Source organism: Notechis scutatus, chromosome 1 (assembly GCF_049901735.1).
Source record: "Notechis scutatus isolate UNSWTSFEM ecotype Mainland chromosome 1, rNotScu1.2, whole genome shotgun sequence".
In the NCBI taxonomy this organism is placed as follows: Eukaryota; Metazoa; Chordata; class Lepidosauria; order Squamata; family Elapidae; genus Notechis; species Notechis scutatus.
The window spans coordinates 250,563,066-250,576,655 of NC_142009.1; the positions used below are offsets into that span (position 1 = coordinate 250,563,066).

The 13,590-nt window shown below is 32.4% G+C and overlaps 1 protein-coding gene across 1 annotated transcript in view; it reads left to right on the forward strand.

Moving 5' to 3' along the window:
- Window positions 1-13,590, forward strand: part of CCDC73 (coiled-coil domain containing 73) — a 43,828-nt gene that overhangs the window by 16,371 nt on the left and 13,867 nt on the right. Inside the window, exons 5-9 of the mRNA XM_026664653.2 lie at window positions 1,503-1,577; window positions 6,289-6,327; window positions 9,517-9,652; window positions 9,880-9,959; window positions 13,389-13,514. Coding sequence (XP_026520438.2) covers window positions 1,503-1,577; window positions 6,289-6,327; window positions 9,517-9,652; window positions 9,880-9,959; window positions 13,389-13,514 — 456 coding nt within the window. The remainder of the gene's footprint in view (window positions 1-1,502; window positions 1,578-6,288; window positions 6,328-9,516; window positions 9,653-9,879; window positions 9,960-13,388; window positions 13,515-13,590) is intronic.

The following is a 13,590-nucleotide window of genomic DNA, read 5'->3' on the forward strand; positions in this document are numbered from 1 at the left end:
GTTTAGGGCAGGGGTGGGATTCTACTGGTTCAGACTGATTCGTGTGAACCGGATGTTAAAGTTACAGCTGGTTTGCCGAATCAGTATTTCAACTGACTGGCTGCCCCTGCCCCTCCCACCCCTCCCATCCCAGGAGTCTCCACATAGCCCATTTTCAATGAAGGTTAGTGCAGGGTCCGCGCAGAGGCTCTGGGAGGGGAGAAACGGGTCTACTGGAAGTCCAGAAATGGATCTGTTTCTAATTTCTGGAGGGCCTCCAGAGGCTGGGGGAGATTGTTTTTACCTTCTCAGAGGCCCAGGGGAGGCCTCTGGATGTTTGGGAGGGTGAAAAATGGCCTTCCTGAAAAAACTGGAAGTTCCAAAACAGTCCTGTTTCTGGCTTCCGGTAGGCCTCCAGAGGCCGGGGAGACTGTTTTTGCCCTCCCAGAGGCCCGGGGGAGGCCTCTGGACCCTTGGGAGAGTGAAAACAGCCTCCCCTGGGCTCTGCAGGCCCACTGGAAGCCAGAAACAGGAAGTTCTGGTAGGCCCCACCCTCCATGGCCCCGCTCACCCAGCAACCGGGCAGTGAATCAGTTGCTGGGATATTTGAATCCCATCCCTGATTTAGGGTCTTTTTTAAAAAAATATTCTACATTGTAATCTGCAATGGATTCTTAACATAGTATAATACATACAGTAAACATTTATTGGTAAGGTGGGAAGCAAAAAAAAATAAATTAAATAAATAAATACATTGATACTAATAAATACGCCGTTCTAGATTTCAGTCAAAATATGGTCTAAAGAAATAATTATACAATGTTTGGATTAATGAAGTTTATATGTAATTAGTGATAAAGCTGACTTTTGCAATTGGCAGGTTACTATAAAATAATAGAATATGTGAATATAATTCAGAAGCTGACTGCATGTTGTGCTGTTTAAACTTAATGGGCCATATATGAAAAGTAAAAATACCAGTTTTTTGCAAAAAAAAATATAGAATTGGAGTAATATTTTCCTTGTGTATCAAGACAGAATTTGAGGATCATTTTATAACAATTTCAAATAGAGACAATAGGTTACTGTAGAAAAATATAAAGAGATATATATTCTTCAGTAAGTATCATTCTCAATATCTTTGCAATAAATATATTTCCATCCTTTAAATCAGCACAACAGGAAATCCCATTCAGTAACGGTATTCAACACAGAGAAACATAGGCACCTATAGCTGGCTACAATGATGGAAAAGTGACATTTGTGACATCACAATATAATTTCTGTCTTTACATATTTGTATGGTAGTATGTAAGTTACAGAGTTTGCATCATGATGTCCTTATATATGTTTTATTAGTTATCCCTCACTGGATCCCTTGGGAGTTAGTCTTTCTCAAGTATGTGTGCTCACAAAATAAATGTGCACATATATATTAGTCTATTATTATTTATCCATAATGATAAATACATTTTAGAAGACTTATTTAAGAAGTGAATGACATAAGAAATATTTCTTTGAAGGGAAAACACCTGCTTGCTGTGGAATCAAAAGAAAGAGAAGTGGAAGGACTGAAAGAAACATTTAAAAACTTACAGGTACACTAACATTGAATTCAAGATGTGTTTATTTAGGACCTGTATAGGGTACAACAGTGCAGACCATTCATGATGGGTGTAATGAACAATCTAATTTTGCCGGTTAAATGAAAAATAATATAACGGAATCCCTACTCTTTTCCCAGTCATCTGATTAGTAGATTTAGTTTTTATTTATCTGTTTCCTGTGTTAGATTGAAAAGATTTGTTCTGCAAAGGGCTGAGGAAAACAACATACCTACTCAAAGAGAAAATAAGAAATCCTCTTTCCACTATCAGTCACAACATAATGTACTATGTCATAACTTTCATGGAATCTTTGATCTCGGCAGCTTTTGCTATAGTCAACTTCTATAAACTGCAACAAATGTGTACGACTGATTAGAATGAGAGACAGTAACAGGATGGTCCTCCCAAAAACAGTACAATTTACACAAATACATATAATAAATGCAGAAATATGTAACAGTACATGCATTAACATATATTTTGTAGGTTTTGAAAATGTAATCATGGCTTATTATGGCTGTAATTTTTCTGTCAGCATAGAAAAGCAAGACATTCTTCTGATTTCTAATATCAGATATTTTATTTTCTTCACATCGGGAGATACAGAATCACTATTTCTTTCAAGAACAATAAACTTATCACTAAGTTAATGCTATTCAAGACAGTGTTTTAATGGGTTAAGTTAAAAAAAAAGCCAACTCTTAAAATTTTATTTTCTGTCATTTCTTTGAAGAGTCATAGGATCCCATCTATTCTCCACCATCAGGTTGGAAAGGATGATGTTTTGTGATATATCTTTGTCATGTGTTCTGATAAATTTTGAACATAACATAATTCTATTCTCAAAGAAAGAAAGGCTGATACACATGACTGGGTCAGAATCAGGCACACAACTTCTTCTGTCATGTATGATACATAGCACATGATTTCCTATACATTGTTGTCTCAATATATTACAATATGATGGGTTTCTTTTGAACTGTAAATATATTTTGATCTATACTGGTAGGAATGGACACAGAAACAAGACAGTTGGGTTTTTTTGTTTGTTTACTATTTATTGCTTTCCCCTTTTATTCACCAAGTATGCTGACTCACACCAGCAGAATAACAGTCATGTCAAGCTCATATGCCACAGAGTGGTACAGGATATACGGTATGTAGGATCTCGAAGTAGTTCTACCTGGACATTAAGAACCATGTATCTAAAGAAGCCTCAGTTAACTTCAGTGCATCAGTAAGGTCTTTCTATTTTTTGTCTTTTCATTATTTTTTACATTTGAGAATGAATACAAATCTGTTCAACAGTAAATTGAAGACAAAATATACATAGTGTAAATTAAAGTACTTGATTCATATTTGGGAAAGCCAGAAGTACAAGTTGAGATTTCTAATCATCTTCATAGAAGCAAGGTGTTTTCTGTGATGGAAAGATTCCCAATCTGAAGCTCTGAGAGCAGAACATCTTCAAGAATCTCTAAATACCAAAGCATATCAACTGATTCTGAATGGACAAAGTCAATGCCTTCAATTTATAAAGTATTTCTTTTGGTTGTGATCAGAAGCAATCATGTAAGTCTGATTGTGTATGAACTGCTTTCAGCTGAATCATAAACCTGATTGATGTGACAGATGTTGTAGAATCTTTTCAAGCCGGATAAAATCAAGCATAGATTCTTCTCATAGACCCAGATCATATTCCTCTGAGATCTACTGGTACTGATTTGGTCAAATTAAAATATGGAGTTACTTTTAGGAGTCTACTATGGGAAAGAGAACCTTCAGCGCACTCTAACTAAATTGCTTCTTCTGTATTCTTAGAATACAGATTATTGTGAAAAAGAAGCTAATCAAACTTCTTGGATAGTATGAGAAAAGCTAAATACAGCTACTTTATTGTTACTGATAAAAGTAAAGTTAAATAAAAACATGATGGAAGCTTTAGGAAACATTATATTTATTTCATTCCCTACCTTTATTACAGTGAATTCGTGTGTTTTATTCATGAGATGGAGCTCACAAATTCATGTAATATTTAGAGAGATGGCAGTCTTCAAATTTTGAGAACTCGTAGCTTAGAGATAGCTTTTCAAATGAAAGGCTGTTTCTTAACAAGGCAGTGAGAACAGATATAACTTTAGCAACCTTTAAGAAACAATACTAGGGTGGACAAGTCTGCAACATTTCCATTTTAAGTACTAGTTCCCCATTCATTCAAATAATATTCTGGACCAATAAGAAATGATGCTGAGAATATAAAGGAAATTGCTGATTCCTAACAACCACCACCACAAGAAAGACTTACTTTTTTATGATGTTTCAATCTTCTTGGTGAAATGAGAACTGTTCCATTGCAGTTCTGTATATAGTATTTCAGAAGTCATCTTATGTGGACATCTTATCTTGCTCTTTTTATTTTTGAAGTAGACATAAAATGATTATTACAATGTGTGAATTGCAGTATAAATCCAGTTGTATATGGAATTTAATCCTGAAGTAAATATTTTTTTTTCTTGCCAACAAGAATAAAACTTCACAGAGAGACTTTTTAAAACTCCCAAAATGTTCATGCTAGGATAATTAAATCTAGATTAAAGTGCCTACTTTATAGAAATTATTACCTGGATATGCTTCTTCTGTTTTAAGTTTAAGAAAAACAAAATCTGTCAAGCAAAAGAAGTAAAAAGGAATTCTGAAACATCTTTTGGAACTATATGAAACCAGAGTAACTTCTCACTATTAAATATTTGTACGCAAATTTTAAGCCACACCTTGACATGAAAATAGAACATTTTACTAAAAACTTATCCTTTAAGCATTATTTATTTACCTTTCTTTTTACTCTGCCACAATGGGAAAAATGTTATCTGCCATTAATTCTGTACTGATTACTCTTTTCCCATTAACTTTATAAATAGCTTGGTTATTTTGATGTCATTCTTTGTTTATTTAATAATCCAGTTAATCCTGAGATTATTGTAAAAGCAAATTCCTTCACATTGTTGACCTTCTGTGCAAAAGGCTGAAAGGATTTGTTATGCCTTGCTCAATTCATGACACAGCAGAAGTGATATATAGTGTACTTCATGGTTGGGTGAGCATGTTACATAGTTTTAAAGTAATAAATGCTCCCTTGCTTTTCTTAACTAAGATAAACTTGGGGAAAAAGTCTTCTAATGGTAGAATCTTATTTATACTGATTATAGCAAAGGTTTTGTAGTGAAATACTTCTAATTTTATTTCAGCCAGCTCAGTTACACTAAAGTAGTTCACATATCCTATTATATAGAACATATCTGGTTATCAGAAAATATACAGAATAACTTCTTTTCTTAGCTGATCAGGTAAATTATCAGGCTTCTTTTATTCAGAATAGAACTCTTATGCAATTCTGATAGCAGCAATTATAAGCAGATGCTTTTACAAAAGCTATTGAGAACCTGCACCTTATCTTCCCTGTTAAAACATAGATATTAACTAAATCCCACTTAACTAGCAAGGGAAGGAGCTGCTGCTCCAATGCATGGTTGTTCCCTTCTTGCACTATTTGTTCTTCATTTCTAAGCACATGAACTAGAGAAATCTTATTTTTCAATTTAAAAATTAAAAATATCTGAAATGTAGATTAATTATTATTTTATTGACACAACTGACATTTATTCAGGTGAATGGGTTTAGCTTTAGCTTTCTTTGAACATATTGTTTGTGGAAATATCAGTTTGTAAAATGTCTGCTTATATAGCAGCTGCTGATCACAATATAGGATTGATAGCACTAATGGTCTGCCATTTTTAATGCAAAAATGTGAAAAGTTGGTAATCAAAGTTTGTCTTATATCCTACCCTGTCCTGCTCTGCGCAGCGCTGCCCTATCCTATCCTATCTATTTATTTTTCTATGATTCCAAGTTTAGAATTGCTTTTTCTTTATATCAGATTGTTTATGGATACTTAAGTTAATAAGACTAGTCATAATTCTGGTCCTGGAGAGACTTGTTTTGAAAATTCTGCAAGTCAAAAATTGTCTACTCATTCCTATTCATTATTCACCGTTGTTTAGCCAAACATTGTTCTCTTACCTTATGGCTGCTGAATTTGCTCAGGAGACTTAGTAAGGGATTGGTAAAAACTTTTCTGAATACCCAGATGTAGTTAGAGTACAAATATTATAATCGGTGGTGTTGCCATGCTGGCTGCGACTGACAGAAGTTTGAGGGTAGTAGTATCTGCAGTGCCACAAATTAATCTAGCATTTCAGTGTTATACAACTGAAAATATCCAAGCAGATCTTTTTTCCAATCAAGAAAGTTAATGCATAGAAAATCATAAGATTTTTGAATGAAATTTTCATGACTGACATTTTAAAAAACATTATAAATTGTTATTTTTACTTCATTGATATGCATAAATATGAAAGGTGAGAAAACTTATTTATTCATTAAATATGTTTGTTGCCCATCTCGCTTTTTAAACTTCTGAAATTTCTTTGTCGTGAGTTTGTCTTTTAATCACAAAAGAGAAGGCTTGGTTGTGGATAATAGTTTGTAAACTGATAGACCTTGATACTAAAATTCCCCTTAAAATATTAAATTTGTAATCATTTCTTTAAAATAGTATAATGACAAATAATTGTTAACTGATATTAAATGCATTAAGATAAGTAATTATGCTAAAATATTGATAAAACTGTTTTTATTGTAACAGATTTCAAAATACACATTGCAAAAGAAGCTTAATGAAATGGTAAGTGCTATAAGGAAAAAAATAGAATATTAATCTCTTGTTCAATGAATGAAAATTCTATTCATATGAGATCATTGTGCTCATGGATAGATGTTATTTTGGAAACAAAACTCTTCCTCTGGTCATGAAAGAAAAAGCTGAACTGTATGTCAAACATTTTGTATTTTATGTGAAGTAATTCTAATTAAGAACTCTTGCAACATTTAGGTTGTACATACATCACTGACATTAGGTAACTCAAGCAGCTTTTTATTGAATGCTAATATTTCTAAAATTATTTATCCAAGCAGTATTTGGTCTTTTTGTGCTTGTGAAATTCTCACTTGTGCATTCTCATTTGCCACCTTTCTTTGTAAAATAATCTATTTTTATTAGCTACATGAATTAAATCTACATGAATTAAATCTACATGAATTAAAGTGACATGTGTCATGATGAATCTTTTTTTCTATTTGGAAGGCAGTATTTATAATTAAAATATGCATACGAGACCTGCATTTTATTTGAATTTTGAAATATAAAATACTGTAGGGAACATAAAATGCTGTAGTGTTCTTCTTCTTCCACTATTATATAGAAAAATAAGAGTCCTGAACAGTCCACTCTGAACCATGTTTGAATTTAAAGAGAGCTTTTCAAACACTGCTAAGCTTGATTGACTAAAAGCTGTGAAAATTCTGCTGCTGCTCAACTGGAAAGAACAAAGATAATATTGTCAGACTATTATAAACTGTTATTTTAATTAAGAAGCTCAAAACTAGAGTCCAGTTTAGCCTTAAGTACCATGACATTTGTGCAGAAAGTCATCTTCAACGCTACAGTGGTTTTACACAAAATATGGTGAAATTGAATAATATGTCCTTTGACCTGAGAGATAAGGCTACAAGTTAAAGATCAAAGGCAATGTAAAATGTGTTTACCCTATTTCACTTTTAAGTTAGATTCTTTATTTAACTTGTGTTCTACTACCCACACTCATAACACACAAAGATATGACCATTGTACATTTTAATTCTTAATTAATTCTTTAATTCTTAATTTTACAAATGACACTTTATTTCACTTTTACTTTTATGTATCTGATATAAAGTAGATTTGGAACTTATTTGATAATTTCTTCATATTTTAGAGTAAAGATGATAATATCTGATATTTACAAAATATATTCAGAATCATACAAGTGCTTTAGCTAGTGATGGTTTGAAATCATACTTTAATGATGAAAAGAATTTTCACCATGCTATTTGAATACCTATGGGAAGCAAACCTGTTGGCAGGACACCATTCTGATACAACCAGATGTTCAATAAAGCATAAAGCTAGCCTTTGAAGTATGGTAGCAACTCCCTTACTGATCAAGTCTGGTTTTTTGCTTTTCTGATAAGAATAAAACTGCATCAAGAGATAATGAAGGAAAAGGACCATAGATTGAAATTCATGTCTGATCCTGTATTGTTCATTTTTCCCGTGAGCACTGTCCCTATTTTTGTTTTTTTCCTATTTATTACTAGTGATGCACATAAAAGGAAGGATTTCTTAATCTATTTCAATGGCCAAGTGTGAATGTTTGTACTCAGTTGTAACAAATAACAGAGCTTTACATGAAGGATATTATATTAATATATCACAACACTTTTCATAGAGTTCAATTTTTTTTGCTAATTTTCTTTCCTATTAGCAGTGATAAATGTGTTCCTAGCATTTTTGTAACCTGGGAATGTGTAGTATAAGGTTTTGGGATTTGTTTTTTTTTTTAAATGACTATGACAATGACTCTTTACACTACATTAATAAGTTAGCTAATTTTGGTGCAATTGAGCCAAAAACTACAGCCTTAAATGTTTTCATATATCATGCTTAGGCCCTGAAATATTTTTCCAGATTGTTTTGTTTGCTTGTTTTTGCCTAGGGGGCATAGGTGTAGGTATTATGTGCATTAAAAAAAGACAAAGAAAAGGAAAAGACAGAAAAAAATAGTAACAACAACAAAATAAATTCTAAAACTGGTACAAGGAGAGCAAAATAACTAATTTCATTTGTGAAGATTTTTATAAACACGAGAAATTTTATATTAGACCTTATATTTCTGGATTCCCCCAATTTTTCTAACTATGGTATATATAATTTTTTTTGTTGCAGTTGCCTATTAAAGTATAGAGAGATTAGTCCACTTTTGTTGAAATTCCCAAAAAATTATTACTGACCATGAAAAAATCTGAATTTATTCTTCTCAACTATGGCAGGAAAAATCTCATAAATTTATGAGTTGACAACCTGAACATTTTATCCAATTTCAATCAGAAGTAAAAAGAGGCAGAAAACTTCTTAGTTATAAAATCGATTGCAATTGATCTTGCTGCAGGAATGGTCTGGTTGTGTAAATTAATACATGTAAATTTAATTAAATGAAAATGTAAATGTAAAAGAGAAAAAATATAAATTTAGTAATAAGCATCAAGTTTGTTTCACAGGGTAATGCATTTAAAAATCCAAAGTGAACTAAATACAACTAATAAATACAAACTTAATTTGTATTATTTTTCACTTGCAGAGAATATTCTAGAGCACATGCAAGTAGATGCAACATTCCAGACATGCTTAATCCTCATTTTGTTGTGCCTAGGGCAGGAACTGCTATTTTAAGCACACGAATAAAAGATAAGCATGAATAGCTGACAACCAGGGAAATAATAGAACAATATATGCAAGGAAATATTTTTGAGATTGTTTTGACCATATCTATTTTGAATAATTAATTCCAGTATACTAATACAACCTAATTCCAGAAATAAATGGCATTTTAATCCACAAAGACAGGCATAGGTATATGTTGTTGTTTGATGGTAGTAAAAGTATCATTACAGAAAGTAAGCTGTTCCAAGTATCATTGCCTTTTGCAATTGGTGTTAGTGATTTTGTCAGCGCCAATTGTATTCAAGTGGTGCTCCATATATATATTTATTATTATTAATTTCTATACAGCCTGACTCCCAATGACTCTGCTTTATTGCAGGTAAAAGCTTGAAAGTAATAAAGTTGTAATAAAACTTGAAAAGCTTGAAAGAAATAAAAGCTTGAAAGAAAGCCTACTTTTAAATGAGGCTAACATTAGAATAACTGTATTTAGAATTATTGTTTTATGGATATTACATCATACAATATTTCAAAGAATGTTCTTTGTTTTTGCAGGAGCACAAGATGCAATTGTACAATTCATCAAAGGAAGATTATCAGAAAAGACTGAATGAATTTGAAAAATGCCATGCAGTTATAATGAATCAATTTGAATTAATAAAAGTTGCTCATGGGAAATTAGAGAAAAATGGTAAATATTTAATACATTCTGGACACAATTTAATAAATATAACTTAATAATGATAATAAAGGAGACTGCTTCTAACTTTTCAAAAGAGATTTTAACTTTCTTGTCAGAAAAAAAGTTCACAAACACATTTTCTAAAATGAGCTCACTTTGTAGAATATGTGATGTAACACAATGAAGATTATATTTTAATGTTATTTTTTTATTTCCTATCCCACCCTTTATGTAAGTTGTGGAAGCAATTCAGATCAACAAAAACTTGTCAGCAATTAATACAACACAAGAGTCTGAGATAAATAACCTAAAACAGGTAGGTATGAAATGCATTTTGTTTTATCCCTGGTGAGTTTAAAGCATTCAAACACAGGTTGACATATAATCTAACAATTGGGAATCCTGTTAAAGTAATCAGCTCCAATAATTTGTTGCAGGTTATCAAGATTTGTCTGCCAACTCATTTGCTATAAACAGTAATCCCTAAAAAGTTCCTACTGTTTTTCTGTATCTGATGCTATAAATAATCTTTTGCTTAGTGCCTAGGATGAAATAGCTACCTTCACTTTTTTTTTTTTTTGGCTTAAGGCTTAGAGTAGAATATACTATCACCAGAATGCTCTTACTGGAGCATAAGATTTGATGAGACATTGTGTTTTTATAATTATTGTTTTTGCTGATTTTGTACTTTCAATATTTGCTATATAATAGAATATATTTTATTATATTGTATGCCATGATGAGTCTTGAAAATATGGTAACATTTAATTTTATTTAAAAAATTATAACAGTGGTATATATAATTTATGGCCTCAGAATTTCATATAACTCCAGAAAGTTTTGGATGAAACATTTAAAAGTTATCAATTAAAAACTTAAAAATTTAAAGAAGGAAATGGTGAAATATATGTGAAGGGAATGTATTTATTCTACTTAATTTTCATTACAATCAAATGCAACCTAGATGTAGATTTAATTTTTGTTTTGGCTCTTGCCACTACTTGTAGTGCAGTCAGTGCAACCACAATAGAAAGGTCAAAAGATGGTGGATGTGACCTCCCACCACTGATGCTGCTGCACATGGCCCGTGTTACAGAAAAAACATAGAACATGTTATAGCACTAGCATTAGCACTTAGACTTATATACCACTTCACAGTGTTTTACAGCTCTAAGTGATTTACAGAATCAGCATATTGCCTCCAACAATCTGCGTCCTCATTTTACCCGCCTCAGAAGGATGGAAAGCTTGAACCTGTGAGATTCAAACTGCTGAACTACTGGCAGTTGGCAGTCAGCAGAATTAACCTCCAATACTGTATTCTAATCACTGTGCCACCATATCTCAGATGTATGTAAATAAGATATTTAACACCTTTTTGTGCAGTGCAAAAGAGTGTTAAATTTAACATATTTAACATACTTTTGTACAGTGCTATACACATAACCCTTCCGTTCAATTTTTGGGGATTGCCCGGACAAGTCCCTGCAGTTTTCTTGGCAAAGAATTTCTTTTCCAAAGAAACATGTCATATTTGATTTAGCATTCACCTCTCTCTTTCTGCTTGTTAGTTAATGGGGAGAGGCCTATCACCTTCTGGGAGTAGAAGATGCCATATAAAGCACTAACCCGTTAGAGAAAAGGATGATAAGCCGCAACAAAACCTTATATGTGTCTTCTAAACAGAAAAAGGAAATGTCATGTCAGCAAGTCCAGCATTTTGACAATGCTTCTTAGGCAAGAGCAAACAGAAGGAATATCATGCTTGCTGTTTTGATTCTATTGTTCAGTAGCATTTTTAAAAAAATCTGGCTTCATTGCATGCACTTCAAGCATCAGCATTTGAAGAGAACTATAGGTTAGAAATAGTTTCTCTTTGTAACATCACCTTCTGTTGGACTATGACTGAAATAAATTTCCCTTAAAAAGTAGCTTTATTTATATAACCTGATATTCATAAAGTTCAGCAACTGGAATATTTATTTCTATTTTTCCACTGTTTTATGATTTTGTCCAGAACAGTTAAACTGTTGGACTGTGATAAGCGGAATTCCATTTTTATGAAGAAAAGTTAAACAGACCAAACTTAGTTCCTCCTAGATAAAGCTACCACCATTTGAATACTTGGTTCAATGCTATGCCATTATGAAGAATTCCTGATATTATCTACAAATAGCATTCATAACCTTTGCTATTTGTCTAAGTAAACGTCAGAACTCTCAAGGAGAGAGAGATATTAAACAGGCTACCCCATACCAAAAAAAGAAAAAGAAAAAAGGAAGAGGTATGGAAAGATGGAATATTTATGACTCTGAGATCTATATTTTGTAATTTAATAAGCTCAAAGCGTGTACTGTTTATTTGCTGTATTAGCTGCTGTGAATAACCTAGGTAGAAAAAGGAAAGAATAAAGTAAAAGGCACTGCAAAGAATATCATATTTTAATGCATTTTTACATTTTAAAATTAAATTTGTAGACATAATTCAGGTAAATTGGACTAGGCATCTTTAATCCTTATGAGATCAACAATTATTTATATTAATAATATAAATTATATCCAACTTTTCATTGTTGAAAATCTCAAAGAGAGCTAAATCATTGACTTGCTCCATCTAATCAGGAAGTCATGGCAAATCTTTTAGTAATATAGCAGTATAGAAGAAACTGTTTAGCATTCTTCAGTAATATTTCTAGTAGTGTTCAAACAAAAAAAGAACAGTGTAGACAGCATATGGGTGAATGTAGAAGGAATATATTTAATCATAAATATCACTCCTGAAATGATGTCATTGTTTCCATGATGATGATGATGATGATGATGATGATGATGATCAGTGTTCCAATATCTCAAGGGCTGCCACAAAGAAGAGGAAGTCAAGCTATTTATTCTCTAAAACACCTGAGGGTAGGACAAGAAGCAATAGGTAGAAACTAATCAAGGAGAGAAGCAACTTATAACTAAGGAGAAATTTTGTGACAATTAGAACAATTAATCAGAGGAACAACTTGCTTCCAGAAGTTGGAAATGCTCCAGTTTATTGCACGGTCAGTCAGATGTTTAGACTGGATTTGGCATTTTTATCTACCATCAAGTCCTTCCCGATGATGATGATGATGATGATGTTTGAGTTAGTTTTGACTTCTGGACAAGTCCCTTCAGTTTTCTTGGCAAGGTTTATAAAAAAATATGGGTCACTGTTGAGAGAGTGACTGAAAGTCATTCCAAGTCACCTTGTTGCTTCCTGCCAAAAGAGGTGTCCCAGCTTCTGGTTTCATGCCTTTAACTACTATACCAAAATTGGCTCTCAGTTACAAATCTGTTCTGTTTTCCTGGCAACATTTTTGAAAGTGGTTGCCGCCTTCTTAGGACTGAGAGAGTGTCCCAAAGTTAGCTAGCTGGCTTCTGTGCCTAAAGCCGAATTAAAGCACGGCTCCTCATTCCTAGTTCAGTGTCTTAACCTATAGATCAAACTACAGTAGTTCTCTAAACTTCTATTAATGCCAATAATGTGCTTGGTCTTTCTGTTTGCCTTATTAAGATACCAAATTTTCATGATCCTATGCAATAGAATATTTCAATAGATTTTCTCCATGATGATCTGTCCCTAACCTGGTCCTTCAAGTTTTCCAAGTTTTCCAACTGAGTTACAGTTGCTGCTGGTCATTTTAGAAAAGTATTAATTTAAATATAACTTTTCATCCAGTTTTCATACATGGATTTTTAATTAATATTTATTTATTAAGGAACTAAGGAAAGTTACATCAAATGTGATAAAATCCAAGGTTACCTGTCAATATAAAGTGGAAGAAGATCTCAGTCGAAAAGCAAAGGAACTGGAGCTACAAATACTACAGCAAAAAAATTCAGTGGTATTTCTAATATTATTAATTTAGAAAAAGAGACTGTACTTATTTTAAAAGGTGATTTTAAATTTTATATTTTAGG